The sequence below is a fragment of the Triturus cristatus genome, chromosome 1_2 (assembly GCF_964204655.1).
Source record: "Triturus cristatus chromosome 1_2, aTriCri1.1, whole genome shotgun sequence".
NCBI lineage: Eukaryota > Metazoa > Chordata > Amphibia > Caudata > Salamandridae > Triturus > Triturus cristatus.
Window position 1 is genome coordinate 728,974,372 of NC_140580.1, and position 21,661 is coordinate 728,996,032.

General features: G+C 48.7%; 1 protein-coding gene across 2 annotated transcripts in view; it reads left to right on the forward strand.

Annotated features, from left to right (window-relative positions):
* VPS13D (vacuolar protein sorting 13 homolog D) overlaps positions 1 to 21,661 on the forward strand; it is a 2,738,381-nt gene that overhangs the window by 253,186 nt on the left and 2,463,534 nt on the right. For both annotated transcript variants that reach the window (XM_085608633.1, XM_085608634.1), the window contains exon 16: positions 6,402 to 6,569. In XM_085608633.1, the coding sequence (XP_085464759.1) occupies positions 6,402 to 6,569 (168 nt within the window). The remainder of the gene's footprint in view (positions 1 to 6,401; positions 6,570 to 21,661) is intronic.

A 21,661-nucleotide genomic window follows, 5' to 3' on the forward strand; every position in this document is an offset into this window, starting at 1 on the left:
CTTTACTGCTTGGGCCTCGACCACGACGCGGAGTCGTGTTCGGACTGCAAGGCCCTGACCTCGAAGGCTAGACAGGAGCGGTCCTGTAAGCTTCTCGAGATTCGCCACTCGGCTCCGCGCGCCTCTTGATCCCGGTCCAGGAGGAGGTCCAAGGATCGGTCGCGGAGCCGCAGCCGACGTCACCATCGGTCGTCGGGATCCAAGTCTTCGGGTAAGTCGAAGCATTCCAAGAAGTCCAAGAGGCGACACCGCTCTTCGGACTCCCCTCGCCGGTCGCGCGACTCGGCTGAGGGTCAGGGTGGTTCCACCCTTGCGGCTCCGGCGGAGCCGCAGGCGCCGCGCAAGTCCCCATACCCGCCGGTCCCTGGGACTAACGCGACGCCGGCGGAGGTCAGTGCCTTCCTCTCGGCCATGAGGAGCCTGGCTCCGCCGTCGACGCCCGCTGGCGCGCCTTCGGGCCCCGCGGACCCGACAGGGCTGCCTTGCCCTTGCAGGGCGGCCCCGGCGCCGTCGACGGCTCCGGTCTCGACGCCGCAAGCGCCCGAGGGACCCGTTCCCGAGTCCCCGCCGACGCCGGTCGACCTCGTCACGCCTCCTCCGCCGGCGTCGACACCGGTACCACCCCCGACGCCGACTCCGCTCGACGTCGAGCCCCGGTTCAGTCCCGCTCCGGGCCCGGCGCCGCTACGGCCGCTAGAGACACCTTATGTCTACCGCCCGGCTCCGTACCTTCCTCCTGTATACCAGGAATCGGATGATGGGGACAACTGGGAGGGATCCGAGGATCCTATGGCCGTTCAGGCTCAGCTGTCCCAGGACTGGGCAGATGAACTGGGGGAGGCCAGTGGTCTGGATACCTCTCCAGACACTGGATTAATCTCTCCTCCGACTGTGGCTTCGGAGGAGGGTGCTGCTTTCTCTGTGGTGCTGCGCAAAGGCGGCCGCAGCCCTTGGGCTCGAGCTACCTGCCGTGGCTGTGAGGACTAACGTCCTCACTGAGGTGCTTCAGTCTGCAGCAAGCTCCACTGAGCCTCTGCTGCAATTCAATGAGGCCCTCATTGACATTCTGCAGGGCACCTGGTCCAAGCCCTCCACAGTTCCTCCTGTGGACAGGAACGTCGCCAGGCGCCACCGCCCTGCTCCGGGCGACCCCAGTTTTCTGTCCCAACACCCCACCCCCGAGAGCCTGGTTATCCAGGCCTCTACCTCCCAATCCTCCTTCCCGACCGCTCCGCCGGACCGGGATTCCAAGAGACTGGAACAGTTTGGCAAGAAGCTGTTCTCTTCCCTTAGTTTGGGCTTGCGGTCTTTGAATACCGCCTGTCTCTTGGACCGTTATTCCCACTCTCTGTGGGATACGGTGGAGGACGTGCTGCCCCCTGTGTCCGGAGGAGGTCCAGACACGACTTACCCAGGCTCTGGCCGATGGGAGGGATGCAGCACGGCACGCTATCCGATGTGGGCTTGACACTACGGACTCGCTGGGTAGGGCAATTTCTACCACAGTGGCGCTTAGACGTCACGCCTGGCTGCGGTCCACGTCATTTTCGGGCGATGTTCAGAGCACTCTTATGGACATGCCCTTTGATGGCACTCGCCTTTTTGGCGAGAAAGCGGACAGTGCGCTGAATCGCTTTAAGGACTCCCGGGCTACGGCCAAGTCCTTGGGCCTCTCGTCCCCGCGATCGCAAACTTCCGCCTTTCGCCCCTTTCGTGGCCAAGGAAGGGGTGCCTCCTCACGTGCGCCTAGCCACCAGCCGCAGAACCAACCTGCGCGCGGTCGCGGACGTGGTTTCCGCCGAGGCGGTTCTGGAGGACGACGCGGTCAGCCCACATCCACCCCGGCAGCATCCGCCTCAAAGCCTTCCTAGTCCGAGCTTTCAGGCCCATTCCACGCCAGTGGGCGGCAGAGTTCGCCATCACCTGCTCCACTGGCAGTCCTTCACATCGGACAGGTGGGTGCTGCAAATCGTCCGAAGGGGCTACTCCCTCCCCTTCGAGACGACCCCTCCAGCCATGCCACCGCAGCACCACCGTATCTCGGGGGATCATTTGAATCTTCTCCACGAGGAAGTTTCGGCCCTCTTGGCCAAGGGGGCCGTCGAGCGCGTTCCGAGCCCAGAAGTAGGTCGTGGTTGTTATTCCCACTACTTTCTGGTGCCCAAGAAGGGCAAAGGGGGCCTGCGCCCTATCTTGGACCTCCGGAACGTCAATGCCTTCCTCCGGAAGGAAAGGTTCAAAATGTTAACGTTGGCTCAGGTTCTAGCTGCCCTAGACCCTGGAGACTGGATGGTAGCGTTGGACTTGCAGGACGCATATTTCCACATCCCCGTCCTGCCGGCCCACCGGCGTTACCTGCGGTTCACGGTGGGCCAAGAGCACTTTCAGTTTACCGTGCTCCCCTTCGGCCTCACCAGTGCCCCTCGGGTGTTCACGAAAGTGATGGCGGTGGTCGCAGCTCATCTGCGCAGATCAGGGGTTCCAGTCTTCCCCTATCTCGACGACTGGTTGTTGAAGGCGGGCTCGCCCCAGACAGTCGTCTCCCACCTCCAGACTACGGCGGATCTCCTGCATTTGCTGGGATTTTCCATCAACGTGCCGAAGTCACACTTGAGTCCCTCTCAGACGCTCCTCTTCATTGGAGCAGTTCTCGATTCGGCGCAGTTCCGCGTCTATCCACCGGAACAGCGGGTCCGGGATATTCAGGCCCTGATTCCCATCTTTCGTCCTCTATCCTGGGTTTCGGTCAGGCTAGTGTTGCGGCTTCTGGGGCTGATGGCCTCCTGCATCCTACTAGTGCATCACGCCAGGCGGCGCATGCGGGCTCTGCAGTGGGACCTGAAGTTTCAGTGGGCCCAGCATCACGGCAACCTGTCCGACCATGTCTTGATCTCGGAGGGCACTGCACAGCAGTTGCAGTGGTGGCTCACGGACCGCGATTGGGTCATGGGCAGAACCCTCTCCCTTCCCCAACCGGAGCATGTCGTAGTGACGGATGCGTCCCTCCTGGGATGGGGTGGCCATATGGGAGAGGCGGAGATCAGAGGCCTCTGGTCTCCGGCGGAGTCTCGTCTCCACATCAACCTGTTGGAGTTGAGAGCGATCCGGCTTGCACTGAAAGCCTTCCTTCCCTCTGTCAGGGGCAGTGTCGTGCAGGTGTTCACGGACAACACCACCGCCATGTGGTATTGCAACAAACAGGGCGGGGTGGGGTCGTGAACCCTTTGTCAGGAGGCTCTGCGCCTCTGGACGTGGCTGGAACACCAGGGCGTCACCCTAGTGGTTCAACATCTGGCGGGCTCTCTGAACGCCAGAGCAGACGAACTCAGCCGCCGGTGCATGATGGATCACGAATGGCGTCTGAACTCCGAAGTGGCGCAAGGTCTCTTTCAGCAGTGGGGAGAGCCTTGGTTAGATCTATTCGCCACCGAAGAGAACGCGCAATGTCAGCAGTTCTGCGCGTTGGAATTTCCAAGGCGGCACTCGCTCGGCGACGCTTTTCGTCACGAGTGGAGTTGCGGTCTGTTGTACGCCTTTCCGCCTATACCACTTCTGCCCAGAGTGCTGAAGAAGATCAGGCACGACCGGGCCCGAGTCATCTTGGTGGCTCCGGATTGGGCACGAAGGTACTGGTATCCCGAGCTACTCAGTATGTTGACCGATCCTCTGATACGTCTGCCCCTTCGGGAGGATCTTCTGTCGCAGCAGCAGGGGACGGTCCTCCACCCGAACCTGTCCAGCCTCCACCTCCATGCGTGGAGATTGAGCGGCGGCAGTTGATGCCATTTGACTTGCCCCCTGAAGTCTGTGATATCATTCTGGCAGCCAGGCGTCCCTCCACAAAGACGGTATACGCCTGCCGGTGGAACAAATTTGTGGCATGGTGTACAGCAAAGGCTGTGGATCCCCTTTCCGCCCCTCTTTCTGAGGTTCTACTGTTTCTTCTTTCTTTGGCCCGGCAGGGCTCTGCCCTGGGCACCCTGAAAGGTTATCTTGCTGCCATCTCTGCCTTCTTGCGGCTTCCTGATCAGCCTTCTCTTTTCAAGTCCCCTGTGGTTACACGCTTTCTAAAAGGCATTACTCACACGTTCCCTCCTGTCCCGTTTGTAATGCCTCAGTGGGACTTGAATCTTGTCTTGACATTCCTGATGTGCGCTCCCTTCGAGCCTCTTCACAATTGTCCTCTTCGTCTTCTGACTCTTAAGACTGCTTTTCTGGTAGCCATCACCTCGGCTAGACGGGTGAGTGAGCTCCAGGCTTTATCTTCAAAGCCTCCTTTTCTGTCTGTTCATCCAGACAAGGTTGTCCTTCGGCCTTGTCCCTCCTTTCTTCCGAAAGTGGTGACTCCATTTTATCTTGGGCAGTCTGTCACCTTGCCCACCTTCTTTCCGCCTCCGCATCCTTCCAAAGAGGAAGAGAGGCTCCACCGTCTGGACCCAAAACGTGCGCTCTCCTTTTATTTGGACCGCACAAAGCAGTTCCGGGTGGACGACCAACTTTTCGTTGGATACGTGGGTGCTAAGAAGGGGAAAGCGGTGCACAAACGGACCATCTCTCGGTGGGTCGTTTTGTGCATCAAAATTTGTTACTCCTTGGCAAAAAAGGACCCTCCTGTTGGGCTGCGCGCCCATTCCACTCGGGCCACAGCGGCTACTACTGCTTTGGGACGGGGTGTCCCTTTGCAGGACATCTGTCAGGCGGCGACGTGGTCTTCGCTACACACGTTTGCCAGGCATTATTGCCTTGACAGCCAAGTCCGGAGGGATGGCTTCTTTGGCCGTTCTGTCCTCCAGGACTTTCTGGTGTGATCTTGGTTTGCAGACCCACCACCGGGGATGGTATTGCTTGGGTATCTATTCTAAGGTGAGGAATCTAACTAACGTGTTTCTTTCAGATGAACAAGTTACTTACCTTCGGTAACGATGTATCTGTAAGAAACATTAGTTAGTTAGATTCCTCACCGACCCACCCATCCTGCCCGTTCTGCGAACTGACATCTAGGGTTAAGGTTATCCTTTTCAGGCCCCTAGATTTTATTTTTGGCACCAGTGTCGGTCTTTGCATGGCTCTGCGTTCCTGGCGCGGAAAGCTATGTACAAGAACTGACGTCAGCGCGCGAGGGCGGCGTCTAAGTACTCCGACGACGTCATTCCGGCGCACGACGCCGACGACGGACGCGGAGCCGCAGACGACGCCTAGCGACGCGCAAGGGGTATTGCTGACGAAAAATCTGACGGATCCAGTCTGACGCCTGGGGATATTCTAAGGTGAGGAATCTAACTAACTAATGTTTCTTACAGATACATCGTTACCGAAGGTAAGTAACTTGTTCATCAGTACCAGTAGGCAAAAAGTGGTGGTGACCATGTCAAAAAGTGGCACTTTCCCACAAGTGGGAGATGCACTATAGTTCATTATGGAAACTCCTATTAATGCACTGCAGAGGTCTGTATGTAACCAGAGAGCCATATAATTAAATCTTGGTGCAGTGGAGAATAGTGACTTGGGTATTTTTTGTGCTACGAGGTTTCAGCCTGTGATGGAAAACACTATGAATATGTAGGTCATTATTTTAAACTTGCATTGCACACAGTATAAGATACTTGGCTACAAATTGCACAAAAAGGTTTAAGATGAAATGGTACTTACAAAATATAGATTTTAGTAATACCCAGACTGTAAGTAATGCCATTTTCTTTTAGATAACTGTCCCTTTAACACATCGTCAAGGGTAGTAAGTGCTATACAAATACATTTACAAATAAAAGCACACACTTCACAGCTCAGTTGTGAACTCTTTGCACTACCACTGAAAAATAATTAATTTCTATCATCCCAAAGCTTCAAGTGATTCAATCAATTAAAGCCAGTACGAGTTCCCAAGCATCCTTTACATTTGCATATTACCCCTTACGTTTGCAAAATTAACTTGTTGCTCACATTGGCATTTCTTTCAGGCAAGCAGTGACCTTGGCTGGAAGGCTTGTTTAGCTGTCTGCCCCTCCCTCGGTTTCAGAGGACAGGAGACTCACTGAATGACACTTCTGCTGAAGCATTTAAACTATTGGAATTAACAGTGGGATAGTTATCTTTTTACCAAAAAAAAGGCAACATTTTTTCATTAATCAAAAACTATGGACACGTCGTGCTATCCGTTCCCGCCCACCTCGACCTCTGTTGTGATCCCCATTCTGACAAGCACAATACGAAATGTGAGGGAAAAGAGTCAGTGGGAAAATCATAGGGCACCATAACAGCTTTCCCCAGTTCTATTTTACAAACTAGTACTCCCTGCACCCTCAGAATGAGAGCCTTTAAGGTAATAACGACCCACAGATACGTACCAAATGATGCTTGTTATATTGACACACCTTTTAAACTCTATTAACTTTCCTCAACAGCAAGTTCTGACGCCCCAGTTTTTGAGATGCTGTATGAGAAAAATCCCTTGCATTGTAACTTTGAGAGAAGACTGGAAGTCAGTACTAGACCTCTAAATATAATCTACAATCCCCAAGCCATTACCAAAGTTGCAGATTTCTTCTACAAGGGAAAAGTTCATAGCTCAGGTAAACAAGTGTTATATATTTTGTTTATGTTTTTACCCGTTTGCTAAATGTTATTATTAAAAGGGAACTGCGTGTATTTTATTTGTTTGTGGTATTTATATGTATATTGAATACATGGCGAGTAGGGGCAAGGCCCAAGAAAGCAGAAAATTAAAGAGCAAAACCGTTGACAACAAGCACAATGATAAGATAAAGCATAATCTTTTAAATAACGTCCACTTAATGAGGGATCAACCAGGTTTTCCGAAGTTTCAGTCGAGTGAGGATCTATCATTACTCAGGAGTGAATTTCCTACTTCCAGGTTATTTTTTAAATGTCATGCAAAAAGTTACTGCTGTCTTTTTTTGATCCAGAACAAAATTCATAGGAAGCAAAACCTTTCTGGGTGGTGTTCGAAGCAAGACTAAAACGATAGGGTTTTTATTCTTTTGTAACAAACATCATCTATATTTAGATATTTAGCTCTGCAGGGCTAATACCTAATTTCTTGTACTTAGTGTGAAGATTTCTGCATTTTGTGCTTCCTGGAATTGTATTGTTTCTCCGTTTCAGATTTGTATTTACGCTAAAATGTTTCAGGTGCCTTTTGGGTAGTATACAATTTCTGATCGCACTGCTTTTTTAACAGAAAAGATCATTTATGTTCACTGATGCTCATTTCATCCAGAGATAAATCTTAATGCCATGGTGAAGAGGGATATTCTTAAAATGAAACAATGAATTCCCTGTACAGTCATTGTTCTAATTGTAGCTGGTTTGTCACATGTCTAAAGTGAATATAAACTTATTTTGTTGCTTTGGTTCACCTCTTCCTTTTATTTTTAAGGCATTGTCACTGAATAATTAAGCATTAAAAGATGATCCATGTGTATAATGCTTTGTGGTCTCCAATAAAATAAGTGGTTTTAAATGTATTTTCATTGTTAAGCTTTGTAGAATTATATCTTCTGTCACTAGTGAAGTGATGCCACTATTGTTATGTTGTGTTAACATCATTTTAAAGTGCAGCCAATGTGGTGGACATTCTGTTGTAGGTCGCTTTTGAAACCACACTCTCGGGCTGGAGAGAGAAAGTAAACATCAGGTTTTGAGGTTCATGTTAGCAGTCTTGGAGAGCAATGGGGACTATGATCCTGGCTCTCAGTTGAGGGAAAAATGTTCGTGAAGCCAATGCTGAGGACGTATCTAACTATATAGTGGGTGCACCAAACCCCGTCATGTTTGGTATCAAACATGTTGAAATCATATCCCAACACCGATTCCGGTGCTGGAAGTATAATCCCATGTACTGGGGGTTCGATTGGGGACCCCCCTGTACTCCCGGTAACAGCCTTCCGGGGTCTGCAAGCAGGCTAGTGCTGCTGCCGACCACAGACTTGATTCTGCCCTCCTGCTGCTGAGCCAAGCTCGAGCAGGGGAAGATAGAACAATAGGTTTCCTGACACAGGAAGGTGTGACCGCCTCTCAGACGGGACTTAGTGTATTCGGCTGGAGTGGGGGCACTTTGCAGTGCCACCAGACTTTTATGAAGGGCACATTAGATGTCCTCCTTGCATACTCTGGTTTGAGCTAGTTCAGGAACCCTTGGTTCCCGCTCTGGCGCGAAACTGGACAAAGGACAGGGGAGTATGCTCCCCTCTGTCCAGCCCGTCCTCTGGTAGGAATCCCTGAGCCGTCCCAACCCTTTCCTTATGGTATTTGAGGGCTCCCGTGTGGGACCAAACTCGACCCTGAAACTACGTTGCTTTTCAATCGTCTGGATACTTGGACTTAGTTGGACTTCGACTGGAACCGAGACTGCATCAAGGAAAACTCCAGTTGCTCCTGGTCTAGCTGTTTTGCAAGTCTTTTTTGTTGTCTGTTTGTGCTTCTTCCAGGATCTTCCACCTACCTGTTCTCCACGATGCCTAGCCAGTGAACAAGGGACGAGGCTCCTGAAACGCGTATGGCGATAATGGGCGTATTATGCTGAAACTAGCTGTGTTACTTCCCCGCAGTCTGCCAATAAAGAGGAAAAGAAAACACACTGCGTGAGGCTCTTTCAAGCTTTGAGTACCTTGATGTGGATATATATATATATATATATATATTACCTACTGGCGGTCGCCAGTAGGTAGTTATAGTTAGGACCACGTTTCCATAGGAAATCCGCAACATTCTATTTTGAATAACTTTGGCGCCGGTCGACGAATCCTCGCGAATTTTTCAAAATAGGTGGGGCGCTACGCTCCGCTCCTACCCTGAAAGTCTCGGGGGGATTCGTCAAGCGGGGGCTGAGATAAAAGGGGGGTCCCAAAACGCGTTTTCCCCATGCATTTTTCCATAGGACCTTTAGACAGGGCTACAGCCCGAACGGCTGAATAGAATTTAATGAAATTTGGCAGAGAGGTAGTCCCCAGGTCAAGGAAGTGCCTTTTGTAGGTTTGGTGTAAATCTGTTCAGTAGAATATGAGAAAATAGCCTTTAAATCAATATATATATCTGAGCCAGCTTACGGTGCGCTTACGCGATTCTGATTGGCTCTTAGATCTTAGTAAACATTCGAATCGGTCGAAACCAGGAAGCGGCGGCCGCCATATATATATATATATATATATATATATATATATATATATATATATGTATATATTTTTTTTTTTTTTTTTTTTTTTTTTGCACAAAGTTTAGTCGCACACATCAATCCTTCGTTTTAGATGTTTATTCAAAACAGAGCCAGTCTGTCAACCGACGCGTTTCGGCTTTGCAGCCTTTGTCACGGTAGGGAAACATTACTTTCATCATCTGTTTTATAATCACACTCATTAAGAGACAACCCCATTGCCTTCTGGGAATTGTAGTTTTTCAATGTTCCAATGACAGTTACAACCATATTATCGTTATTTTGAACTATCTACATTTTTACTTTATGGCATTTGCTGATATATTCAAACTGATTAGTGTCTATTTTATCACTAGGAGAGTTCAATTCTTTGTATAGTACATTTCTCATACAGTTACGTCACTGTCTCTCACTTGTGACCTCTATTTGTTGGATTAGTATCCCGTCGCTTGCTGCCATATATGGGGATAATTTCTTGTACTGATTTTTAGTTCTTTTTCAGTCTCTCATTATCTCTGTTTCAGCTTTACAAATGAATGTACATCTCTTCGTCATTATTCAATCCTCTCGGAGTCTTTGTACGTAGCCGTATTATGTATTTTGACTCCAACTGGCGCAGTTTCTTTTTTCTATCTCCTGCTCTTAAATTTGATGGTATAGTATCCAGTCCGAAATATTCCATCTTCCTCCAATCACTGTTTTGACATTTATTAAGATGTTTTGCTGTTGCATAGTTGATATCTTTGTTCTTCACTGCTCTGATATGTTCTAATATCCTTTTCTTAAGCATGCATGTGGTGCTTCCAATGTATTTTTTGCCGCATGCACATTGGATTACATATACAACGTATTGTGTTGTGCAGGTAATTCTTTGTTTTATTGTTATTTTTCTGCCTTCAGGATCATAGATCTCTTTTTTGTTTATGGCAATTTTGCATGCTTTGCAATTTGAACATCTTTTGAACCCCATTTGTTGCTGTGTTAACCATGTTTCTTTCGCCGGTGTTGTGAAATGGCTTCGCACAATTTGATCTTTGATTGAACTTGCTTTTCTGTAGGTGACTTTAGGTTTCATCCCGATTAATTTTCCAATATCATTGTCTTGTATCAGTAGATGCCAATATTTTTGAACAATTCTAGTAATTTTCGTACTTTCCTTACTATATGTCAGGATGAGTCTTGGTGCTTTTCCATTTTGTTCACTCCTTGAATCATTATTTTCTCCTTCGTGTGTCTCCTCTGTTGTTCTCGTTTGTTGGTTTTCATCTGTCTTGGACATCAAAATTTCATCATGTGTTCTTAATTCCACTTTCTCTTTGGCTTTATTTAAAATTCTCGGTCTGTATCCTCGCTTTTTTAGTCTCTCAGCACTTGCTTGTATTTCAGTGGTTGCATCAGATTCTTTCGAGCAATTCCTTTTGATCCTTACAAATTCCCCATAGGGGATGCTGTTGATAAGAGGTTGGGGATGGAAGCTTTTGGCATGTAATATGCTATTTGTAGCCGTTGTTTTCCTGTGTAAGGTAGTTTGTATTTTTCCCTCATCTATATACACAGTGGTATCTAGGAAGTTGATCCTGGTCTTGCTCATTGTACATGTGAAGGATAATCCAATTTGGTTTTCATTCAGTGTATTAAAATACTGTTTAAATTCCTCTTTCTTTCCATCCCAGATAATAAATAAATCATCTATAAATCGTACCCATAGTACTATTTTTTCTAATGATAGATGATTATCGGGGCCCCAGGCTATTTCCTTCTCCAAATAGAGGTCACAAGTGAGAGACAGTGACGTAACTGTATGAGAAATGTACTATACAAAGAATTGAACTCTCCTAGTGATAAAATAGACACTAATCAGTTTGAATATATCAGCAAATGCCATAAAGTAAAAATGTAGATAGTTCAAAATAACGATAATATGGTTGTAACTGTCATTGGAACATTGAAAAACTACAATTCCCAGAAGGCAATGGGGTTGTCTCTTAATGAGTGTGATTATAAAACAGATGATGAAAGTAATGTTTCCCTACCGTGACAAAGGCTGCAAAGCCGAAACGCGTCGGTTGACAGACTGGCTCTGTTTTGAATAAACATCTAAAACGAAGGATTGATGTGTGCGACTAAACTTTGTGCAAAATTGAATTTTGGCCCTGGGTCCGGCCCGTAGCCTGCACCCGCTGCTGTGTGATCTGGCGTTCTGACCCCATTGATGTGGATATATATATATATATATATATATATTCACTGAAAAAACCATAGGTTTCACACATGTTATAGTTAGCTGGACATTTTACTGATAAAAAACCAATGAAATTCCCCCGTTATAGTTACTGTAGGCAACTATAACTCACGCGACCGCAATCCTCTGCTGATGCTAATACTGTATTTAGACACTTATTTGCCCATGTCTTCTTCCATTAAATTTTAGCTATACATATATTACAAATATTTTTTTTTCATAAAGACACATATGTCATCAGCAGAGGATTACGGTCGCGTGAGTTATAGTTGCCTACAGTAACTATAACGGGGGAATTTCATTGGTTTTTTATCAGTAAAATGTCCAGCTAACTATTACATGTGTGAAACCTATGGTTTTTTCAGTGAATTAGCAAGGTTTTTTAAATGCTAATTCCTAACTATAACGTGTGTGAAACCTATGGTTTTTTCAGTGAATTTGTACGGTTTTTTAAATGCTAATTTATTTATGTATTATTTTTTATATATTTATTTTACAATAAACTACGTATTAAAAATTATTATTTTTTTTTTTTTTGGTTTTCACCCTGCGAATTATGTTTTTTTTTTTTGTAAAAAAAAAATTTATTTTTGTGTTTTTCAGGGTGCGCGCACTGTGCGCGCACCCCCGCGATTTAAAAAAAAAAAAAATTTTTTTTTTGCCTTCGGGGTCCTTCAGGGACCCCCTGACAAAGGCTAGGGGGTCAGGAACTCTCTACCCTGCCCCCTTTTCACGTTCGCCACCTTCCTTTTTCACTCTCGCACTGAAAACAAACAAAATGGCGGCCGACACTTCCTGATTTCGAACGTTGACTAACATGTAACCACCAATCAGAATTACGCTCGCGCACGTTAGGGTGCTCGCACGGTGCTCGCACGGTGCGCGCACCCTGCGCGCATATATATATATATATATGCTTTTAAATGCTATTTTCTCCGGAAATACTGAACAGATTTACACCAGACCTGCAAAAGGCACTTCCTTGACCTTATGGCTACCTCTCTGCCAAATTTCAAGTAATTCTGTTCAGCCGTTCGGGCTGTAGCTGTGTCTAAAGGTCCTATGGAAAAATGCATGGGGAAAACGCGTTTTGGGACCCCCCTTTTATCTCAGCCCCCGCTTGACGAATCCCCCCGAGACTTTCAGGGTAGGAGCGGAGCGTAGCGCCCCACCTATTTTGAAAAATTCGCGAGGATTCGTCGACTGGCGCCAAAGTTATTCAAAATAGAATGTTGCGGATTTCCTATGGAAAAGGGGTCCTAACTATAACTACCTACTGGCGACCGCCAGTAGGTAATATATATATATATATATATATGAATACCCATATATATAGATAATATGCATATATATACATATGCAGCCTGAAAACATGTTACTAGGCTCAAAACTGCCACAATTGCAATGTAAATCTTTTACATTTGAAAATATAAAGAAACATAAGTCATGATAGTCTTATGACAAATATAAAGAAAACTGCTTTGAGTTTGCTTTGATACACACAACCTTTATTTTCAAAGGTAAAAAGACAAGATCATAGAGGCAGATTAGCCTAGAGATGCTGCATATAGAAACAATTGGAAAACTGGCGCTGTGCCTATAAGACCTCCAGGAACCCCCAGGCTCCCATCATGCACCACAGGTGACAGTTAGGTCAGTTCTTTTTTCCGGCTCCTGTGAGGATCCTGGAGCATTGAGCTCGCCAGTTAGTGGGTTTTTTATCACTATTTTCTGGTTTAAAGTGAAATGTTTTTGTTTCACTCGACGTCTTTAGTACTTAGCTTACTAATCCTGTTGTTTTTTCAGATTTTTGGCTATTTTTTCCTGTCATGATGCCGGCCTTATTTAATAAGTGCCTGGCCTGTGGAAAAAAGATGGCTTAAACAGACCCGCACTCGGTCTGTATTGCTGGTCTACCTTCATCTCACAAGCCAGAACACAGAACAGTGTTACCACTGCAGCAAGTTTTCAAAAAGAACCCTTAGGAAAAGGGAGAAGATTAAGCTGCACTGTATGCAGGAGAGAGGAAAGGAAACAGCAAGTGGCCGAGAAGAACATCCCTCAAAGAAGCCCTCCTCTCAACCAAGGCTGGAGCGCAAAGAGAAAGGTGAGAAAAGGAGACACCGGTCTCGCACGCCGTCGAGGTACAGATCGACATCCAAAATACCTTTGTGCTCCGAGTCAGCGTTGAAATCGACGTCGAGGCGTCCTTTGCCGTTGAAGCAACCGACTTCAGGTGAGAAGACCCATAGGACGAAGTCGACACCAACGCGTAGGCGGTCCTTTTCCGGCTCGCCTTCGACATCAAGAGGTCGTGGCTCGACGTCGACTCATCAACGTCGAAGCCCACTGCCGAGACGGTCAATGGCGACGTCAAGAACACCACCGACGTCGAGAGGTCCGCTTGCATCGACGTTGAGCCGAACACCGAGGGCCTCGATACCGGTGAGACACAGTCGTTCGCCGATGATGCATCAGCGCAGGCATTCGCCGTCGAGGTGCATGACGTCGAAGCATCCGTCGCCAAGGACGTCGACGTCGAGGAGGTCGCCGTCGAGGAGACCGACATCGACATCTCGCAAAACACCCTCTGGATCTAAGAGGTCAAGCAGATCGTGATCCAGGTCGACGTCGAGGAGATCACATTCCAATCACGGGTCTCCTCCTGCCTAGAGACCTACGGCGACGTGGAGAGACCGCGGGACGCCCAGGTTGTGATGTCAAGGAGTGCCTCTTCCTCTCCGGGACTTCAGATCGTGCAAGTCACTCCTGAACCCTCACCAATGCCGACTCCAGCCCCTGCAACTAATATCTCCTCGAGATGGCTGGGGGACATAAGAGAGTGGAAGATTCGCAGGATTAGAAGACTGCCATGTTCCTCTAGCAGATCCAGATCTCCTATAATTCAGTCAGTGCACTCATCTGAAAGACATGAGCGACGTGCACTCCACAAAGGTCCCCATCTTTGAGAAGGCGCTCATCACGTTCTCCTAGGAGTCGGGCATCCAGATCTTGCCACTACTCTCCTAGAAGACGAAGCCATAGGTCTTCGTGGTCTTCAGATTCAAAGGTAGATTACTCTCCTACTCTTTCTTCCTCTCCTACAAGTAGAATATCGCCCATTGAGGATAACCTGACCTTCAGTGAGGTTCTATGTAGAGGGGCTGCAAAGCTTCATATTAAGATGCCTGTTTCTACCGCTAAAACGTCAGTCATCTTCGAAACACTTCACCAAAGGTCTTCATCTAGTCCATTGCTTCCCCTTGTTGCCTGGCCTGCTAGAGCCTGCTCTTCAAAAATTCCTTACTCAGTGGGGGCGGCCCCATCTCGGCTCACTAAAAACTACAAGGCTCCTGAGAAGGACACCCTTTTTCTGAGGGCTGACCCTCCGCCGGACTTGGTTATTGTGTCAGCGGCACGGAAGAACCAGACGGGGGCAGCAGCATCTGCGGTACCCCCGGATAGAGACAGTAAGGCCATGGATTCTGTCGGCAAGAGAATGTGCACCACCTCAACATCATATATGAAGGTAGCCAGCGCCTCGTCCTTACTGGGTTGGTATGACCACTCTTTGTGGGACTCTCTCTCACGCTTCACTAAGAAGCTTCCAAAGGAAGACAAACAAGATTCTACTCCCGATATTTTTGGGTCCCAAAGAAAGGTCCAAACAAGGAGTTCAGGCCTATACTAGATCTCAGGCTTCTCAACAAGTTCATTCTGAGAGAGAGGTTCAGAATGCTGGCATTACATCAAATAATCCAGCATCTACATCAAGGGGACTGGATGTGTTCCATAGATCTTCAAGATGCCTATTTCCACATCCCAATCTCGCCAAAGCATCGAAAGTTTCTAAGGTTTCGCATCCAGTCAGACCACTTCCAGTTCACTGTCCTTCCCTTCGATCTGAAGTCGGCTCCTCCCACATTCTCAAAGTGCATGGCAGTAGTAGCTGCTTTCTTGAGAAGGAAGCAAATTTTTGTCTACCGTTACCTAGACGACTGGCTTCTCAAGAGTGCGTCTCCAACTCTTCTACAGCAGCACCTCGCTTACTGCATCCAACAACTACATCAGCTGGGTCTACACGTCAATTTAAAAAAATCCATCCTCAATCCAACACAGAGGATACATTACCTGGGCGCAACTTTGGACACAGTAAACGCAAGAGCGTATCCTTCGGAGGAGAGACTATCATCCATTCTCCACAAGTGTCAGACCCTCCTGAAGATACCTCCGCCCACGGCCAGGCAGGTCTCATCTCTACTGGGTTTGATGGCCTCGTGCATTTTTCTAGTTCCAAATGCCAGACTTCCCATGAGACCTCTACAGCAGACTCTAGAGGATCAGTGGACCCAAATCTCCAATCGCTGGAGGACACTTTAACTCTGCCTCTGTCTGTCCGGCTCTCCATCAGATGGTGGATGTGACGGACTCATCTCCTCATAGGAGTCCCCTTTCAATAGAAACTGCCCAAGCAGACTCTGGTGGTGGATGCGTCCCTTCAGGGATTGGGTGCTCATATGGGGTCACTACAGATCCAAGGAATGTGGTCAGAGAGAGAACAACTATACCACATAAACATGCTGGAGCTCAGAGCGGTGCATCTGGCTCTCAAGGTGTTTTTTCCTTCCATCAAATCGACTGCTCTGCTTGTTCTGATGGACAATACAACAACGGTGTACTACCTGAACAAGCAGGGGGGCACCAGGTCCAGACCCCTGTCGCTGTAAGCACAGGAGATTTGGAAGTGGCTTCTAGCACGAGACATGAAGATCTCCACAATTCACTTACCAGACGTCCTCAACGTCCAAGCGGACGGCCTAAGCAGGCATTTCGCAGAAGCACACGACTGGGTGCTAAAACAAGAAGTGGCGCAAGACATCTTCCACAGCTGGGGAACACCCGAAATAGATCTCGGATGCAGAAAACGCAAAATGCCGCGTCTTCGCCTCCAGATACCCTGAACCAGGATCCAAGGGGATTGCTCTGTTGATAGACTGGTCAGAGACATTACTCTACGCCTTTCCACCAGTTCCCCTCATTCCCCTGGTGATCAGGAAACTGTACGAATCCAAGACAGAGATGATCATGGTTGCTCCAGAGTGGCCTCGCCAGTGGTGGTACCCGGACCTTCTTCATCTGTCCAAATTACCAGGTTGTCATGTCATCTGGATCCACTGACCAGGGCAGGCGGCAAGGTGTTCCATCCCATCCTGCCGTCCCTGAAGTTGGCAGCATGGCTCCTGAGTTCATCCAATATGGACATTTGGGTCTCTCCCCAGACTGCATGCAGATCTTGAAGGAGGCTCGGAGCCCTTCTTTGAGGAAGTCTTACGCTTTTAAGTGGAAGCGTTTTTACATGTGGTGTACTGCTGAGGGTCATGACCCTATTCGAGGTCAGGAACAGGTACTGTTACCATACTTACTGTATTTGGCCGAAGCAGGTTTGCAATATTCCTCCTTAAAGGTTCACCTGGCAGCGATAACAGCATATAGAAAGTCTCCCACTCAGGCTTCTTTCTTTCAGATGCCAGTTGTTAAGGATTTCCTGGAGGGTCAAAAAAAGGTTTACCCTCCCGTTGGGTCTCCATCTCCTTCCTGGGAGCTTAATGTGGTCCTCTCTAAGTTAATGTGTCCCCCATTTGAACCTATCCACAAAGCTTCCCTTCAGCATCTTTCGTGGAAGACTGCTTTTCTCGTGGCAATCACATCTGCTCACAGGGTGAGCGGGATACAAGCCGTATGCTCTACAGAGCCTTATCTCATTTTTCACACGAACAGATTTGTATAGGTACTCACCCGAGGTTCCTTCCTAAGGTGGTTTTAGAGTTTCACATCAACCAGTCGATTACTCTTCCTACTTTCTTTTCAAACCCTGTCACTCCTGCGGAGAGAGCGCGGCACTCTCTAGATCTAAAAAGAGAGTTAAAATTCTATCTAGATAAAACAATAAGTGTACGAAAGTCTGACCAACTGTTTGTGAATTATGGTCCATTGAACACTGGTTTCCCAGCCTCTAAAAGGTCCATTTCTAGATGGATAGTGTCATGTATCATGTTATCTTATCAACTGGCACATAAGCAGCTCCCGGGCAAGCTGAGGACTCATTCTACAAGAGGCAAAGCTGCTACGATAGCGATGCTTAAAAATGTACCTATTCAGGAAATTTGTAAAGCAGCCATGTGGCGTTCGGTTTATACTTTCGCACGCCATTATTGCCTTTATTCTGACACTCAAGCAGATGGTCAATTTGGACAAGCATCCTTGAGAAATTTGTTTGGGTAATATATGTTTTGGTAAAATGGTTGTTGATATGCTGATATTCGTACGCAGGGTATGGGGATGGGCTTGCTACTTTATTCAGTGCTTATGACTATTGATGAGTATCCCCTGGAAGAGAAGGATAAGTTACCTGTAATCCTAGTTCTCTTCCAGGGGTATTCTCATCAAAGTCATAAGCAACCCTCCCTCCTCCCTGGACGAATACCATGGCCATATATATGTATCTGTTACGAGGCATATGAGCTGCAGATTACACACTGTGCATAGATCGCCATCTGGTGTTGGGCCCGGATGTTTGCACTTGTTTTTGTCCTGGAAAGTCTTTGGAAGTCACAAGATAGGTGACTCCTCCTTAGGATCATAGTGCGCATGGGCATCGGCTCCATCCTCAGATTGTTTTTTTCCGCCATCGGGCTCGGATGTGTTTCTCACGCTCCAGTTCGAAACCGTTACCGATTCCTGTTTCGACACGCAATTCTTCACCCTTTCGACGGTATTGTCTCGATTGCGAACCATAATCGGCGCGCATCTCTACAAGTCTACGATTCCGGTCGTCGAAGAAGGTCTTCGGGCCGACCTGAGCCTTGGCATCTGGCTCATGGAAAGGACGCCTTTCAAAAAGTGTCCTCGATGTGGGTCGAAGTTTCCCCACACCGATCTGCATGAGTTGTGTAACCTCTGCCTCTCTCCCGAGCACGAGGCCAGAGACTGCCTAGCTTGTGCCTCTTTCCGCTCGAAGAAGACCATCCGGGATCGATGAGCTCGAAGGACCATGGCTCGCTCGTCGAGTTCGATCCCCGACAACATCTTCCAAGAGGGCGTCAATGTGCCAGAGGAGCGGGTCGAAGAAGGCCTCATCAGCGCCTCTGAAGCCGATGACTCCGACGTCGAAGAAGTGACTCCAGCTCAACGGGTCGTAAGTAGAGACGTCGACCCCGACCCACTCCCTACAACAACAAAGGCTTTGGTCACACCTTCACCTTCGGGCTCAGGTGCACACCGACACACTGCTTCCCATGCCCCGCCCTCGGGCCTGGCAAAGAAGCCTACCAAGCCTTCCGGCGACACGGGCTCGAGTCTGCCTGCCACCGGCGCCGAAACCCAATTATCGGCACCAAAAAAGAAGCCACTCCCATCCTCCGGGCCGACCGCTACTTCCACCCCGAAGCCCTCGGCACCAAAGACACCAAGCAGTAACTCCCGGCACCGAAAAAACACTTGGAGCCGACAAAGAAGCCAACGAAGAGGCCACACCCCAAAAGTTCAGACTCACACTCTTCGGAGTCGAAAAAACCATCAACACCAAAGAAGCACATAGAGACTGGTAAACCACACGGCTCGAAGCCCAAAACCGCTCCTGAGCCGACGCCGGCGCCGAAAAAGCCCTCGATGCCGACACACTCGCGCCGAACACCCAACCTTCTTCAGAAGAGCTTTTTTGACCAGACTCTCAACAAAAAACTCTAACTAAAGACCCTAAAACTGGTCAATTGACTCTGAGTTCCAGAAAAAGACCACTGGACATGCCTGCACCTGCTCCACCACCTAAAAAGAGGGACATAGCCACATCACCTCTTAGGGTCCCTTCTCCACCTCCTCCTCCCCAACCACCTCGTTCTCCTACGCCATCCCCTACACCAATAGACAATGACGACACATATGATGACTGTAGGAAGGTGGATATCTGACTATGGTTACCCCCAACTTTTTGCCTAGTGTCTAGCTGGTTTTTCGACTTAGTTGGCCTGAGATCCTGCCATTCAGGGTCTCAGGCTGTCTGCTCTCTCTTTAAAATGGACTCCATGTACCCTAGGTACATAACCAATTGGTAAGGATCACCTTATTGGACCCTGTACAGTGTACCCTAGGTACCCAGGGCATAGGTGTACCCTAGGCCTCCCAGGGGCTGCAGCATGTATTATGCCACCCATGGTCTGGCCTTCCAATCAGACACAACTGGCTGATCACTCAGCTGGGGCAAGGTCGTGTAATCACCCCTTGCTTAGATATAGTATGCCTATATCTACCCTTATATATAGACACATGTGTACCTATCAGTCACTCCTATGGCAGGCCTTAACAATCCTGGAGGCAGAGTGCTTGGTAACATGTGAGATGGTGCTCTAGCATGAGGTGAGCCTGCCTGCAGCTTTCGGAACCATGTCCTTATAGCTGTTCTATGATATAGCCTACCATATACTCTTAAAGTGCCTTATAATCTTAAACGGTTATGGTAACTATGGTTTGGCTTTATCAAAACATGTCGTGTAAGGTGTCTAACACTTTGGAATAATACCCCCATACTATTTCTGGTGATGAGGATATTATTCCTCCCTTCTAGAGGGAGAGACATGTTAAAATCCTACTTTGCTGTTTAACTCTAACCAAAGCCTCAGCATCACAAAATGGATGCTGCTGCCACAGACACAAGTCTGACCTCCTGCTGCTGGGAGTGATCCCAGCCAGGGAGGCCTGGACAATAGGTTTCCTGCTTGGGGAGGTGCTAGCACCTCCCCAGACAGCCTTTAGTGTATTGGGGCAGGGTGGGCTGAAAGGAATGAGACATGCCTGGGGCACACAAGGTGTTCCTTGCATAGTCCAGTTCAAACCGGCGCTGGGGCACTCCAGCCCCAGCTCTGGCGCGAAACTGGACAAAGGGAAGTGGGTGTAACCACCCCCTCTCAGGTCCCACCCATAAGGCGTGACCTAGCAGGTATCCCAGCCCCCCAGATTAGTATAAGAGTGGGAGTTGGGCCTCAAGACTTTAGATTATCCTGAACCTGCAAAACTGAACAGAAACTCTGGACATTCGACGAAAGAAGAAGACCGAAGAATCTCCCTTGTAGCCAAGGAGTGGCTACCCTGTGCAAACAGGCACCATCAAGAGACTACCCTTTGCTTTGCGACCGTTCTACGAGGAACCGACTGCAGAGCCCGACCAGAGCCTTGACTTCCAGACTTCTCCGACCCTCATCCACATCTGCAGCAGAGCTGAGATCCGTGGAGGCGACGAGCGACGTGGGACCGGCTACCTGGGAAAAGTGGCTAGTAACTTACAGCGCAGCTTCTGAGGTACCCTCGAAGTTGTGCACCGGGGATTGAGAAGCCCCAACCCCAAGCACCATCTGCACCGAAGGTCAGCCCCCCACACTCCACGAGTCCTGCGTGGGGCCCTTCAGCATTTTCCTGCTTGCCGCGTCTGTCCGGTTGCTTGCCCGCTGGCTAGTGGCCTCTGTGACGACGCACCCTGAAATCTTCTGCGCTGGTTTGGCTCCTCCAGACTGGCTCCCGCTTCTCTGCAAAGAAGAAGCACCCCAGACCTTCCTGGTCTGCACCAGAAGCAAGTCCTTTGTTCTTCGTGGGTTCCGCTTGCCAAGGCTTGGTGAGTCCTAGTCCAACTTCGACGCCGCCGACAGCAAGAGCCTTCGTGGGACAGCTCGCCTCCTGGTCCTGGTCGTCCTCGACGCTTCCTGGTCCTCCTGGCTGCAGCGACAAGCTTCACCTTCACCTGCAACTCTTCACGACATCACCTGGTTCCTTCCTGGTTCCACGTGGTCACTGGCTAGTGACCTTGACTCTGTCCCTTCTGCTTGCAGGTTTCTTCTCTTCTTGATCCCAGCCTTGGGATCCACCGGACACTCTCCCCTGACTGCCTGTCAGCATCTTTCTTCAGGCATCCATAGGAGTCGACGACGAAAACGACGCATCTTCACCCCTATGCACCCGCAGCCTGTGGGCTAGGTAACTTGGGTACTCCGGTGCTCATCAGGATAGTGACTATCCTAGTGTCTAGTTTTCAAGTCTCAACTTCCTAGCTACTCCGGAAGTGTCCTAAATCTATCGTTTTCTAAACTGTACTATTGCTATTGACTTTTACGCATTACGCGTGAGTGTTTCCACTCTGCACACGAATCCCGTGGGCCTCCCACTTCCTAACTAACGCTAGTGTAGTGTAGCCCCAGCGATTCCCT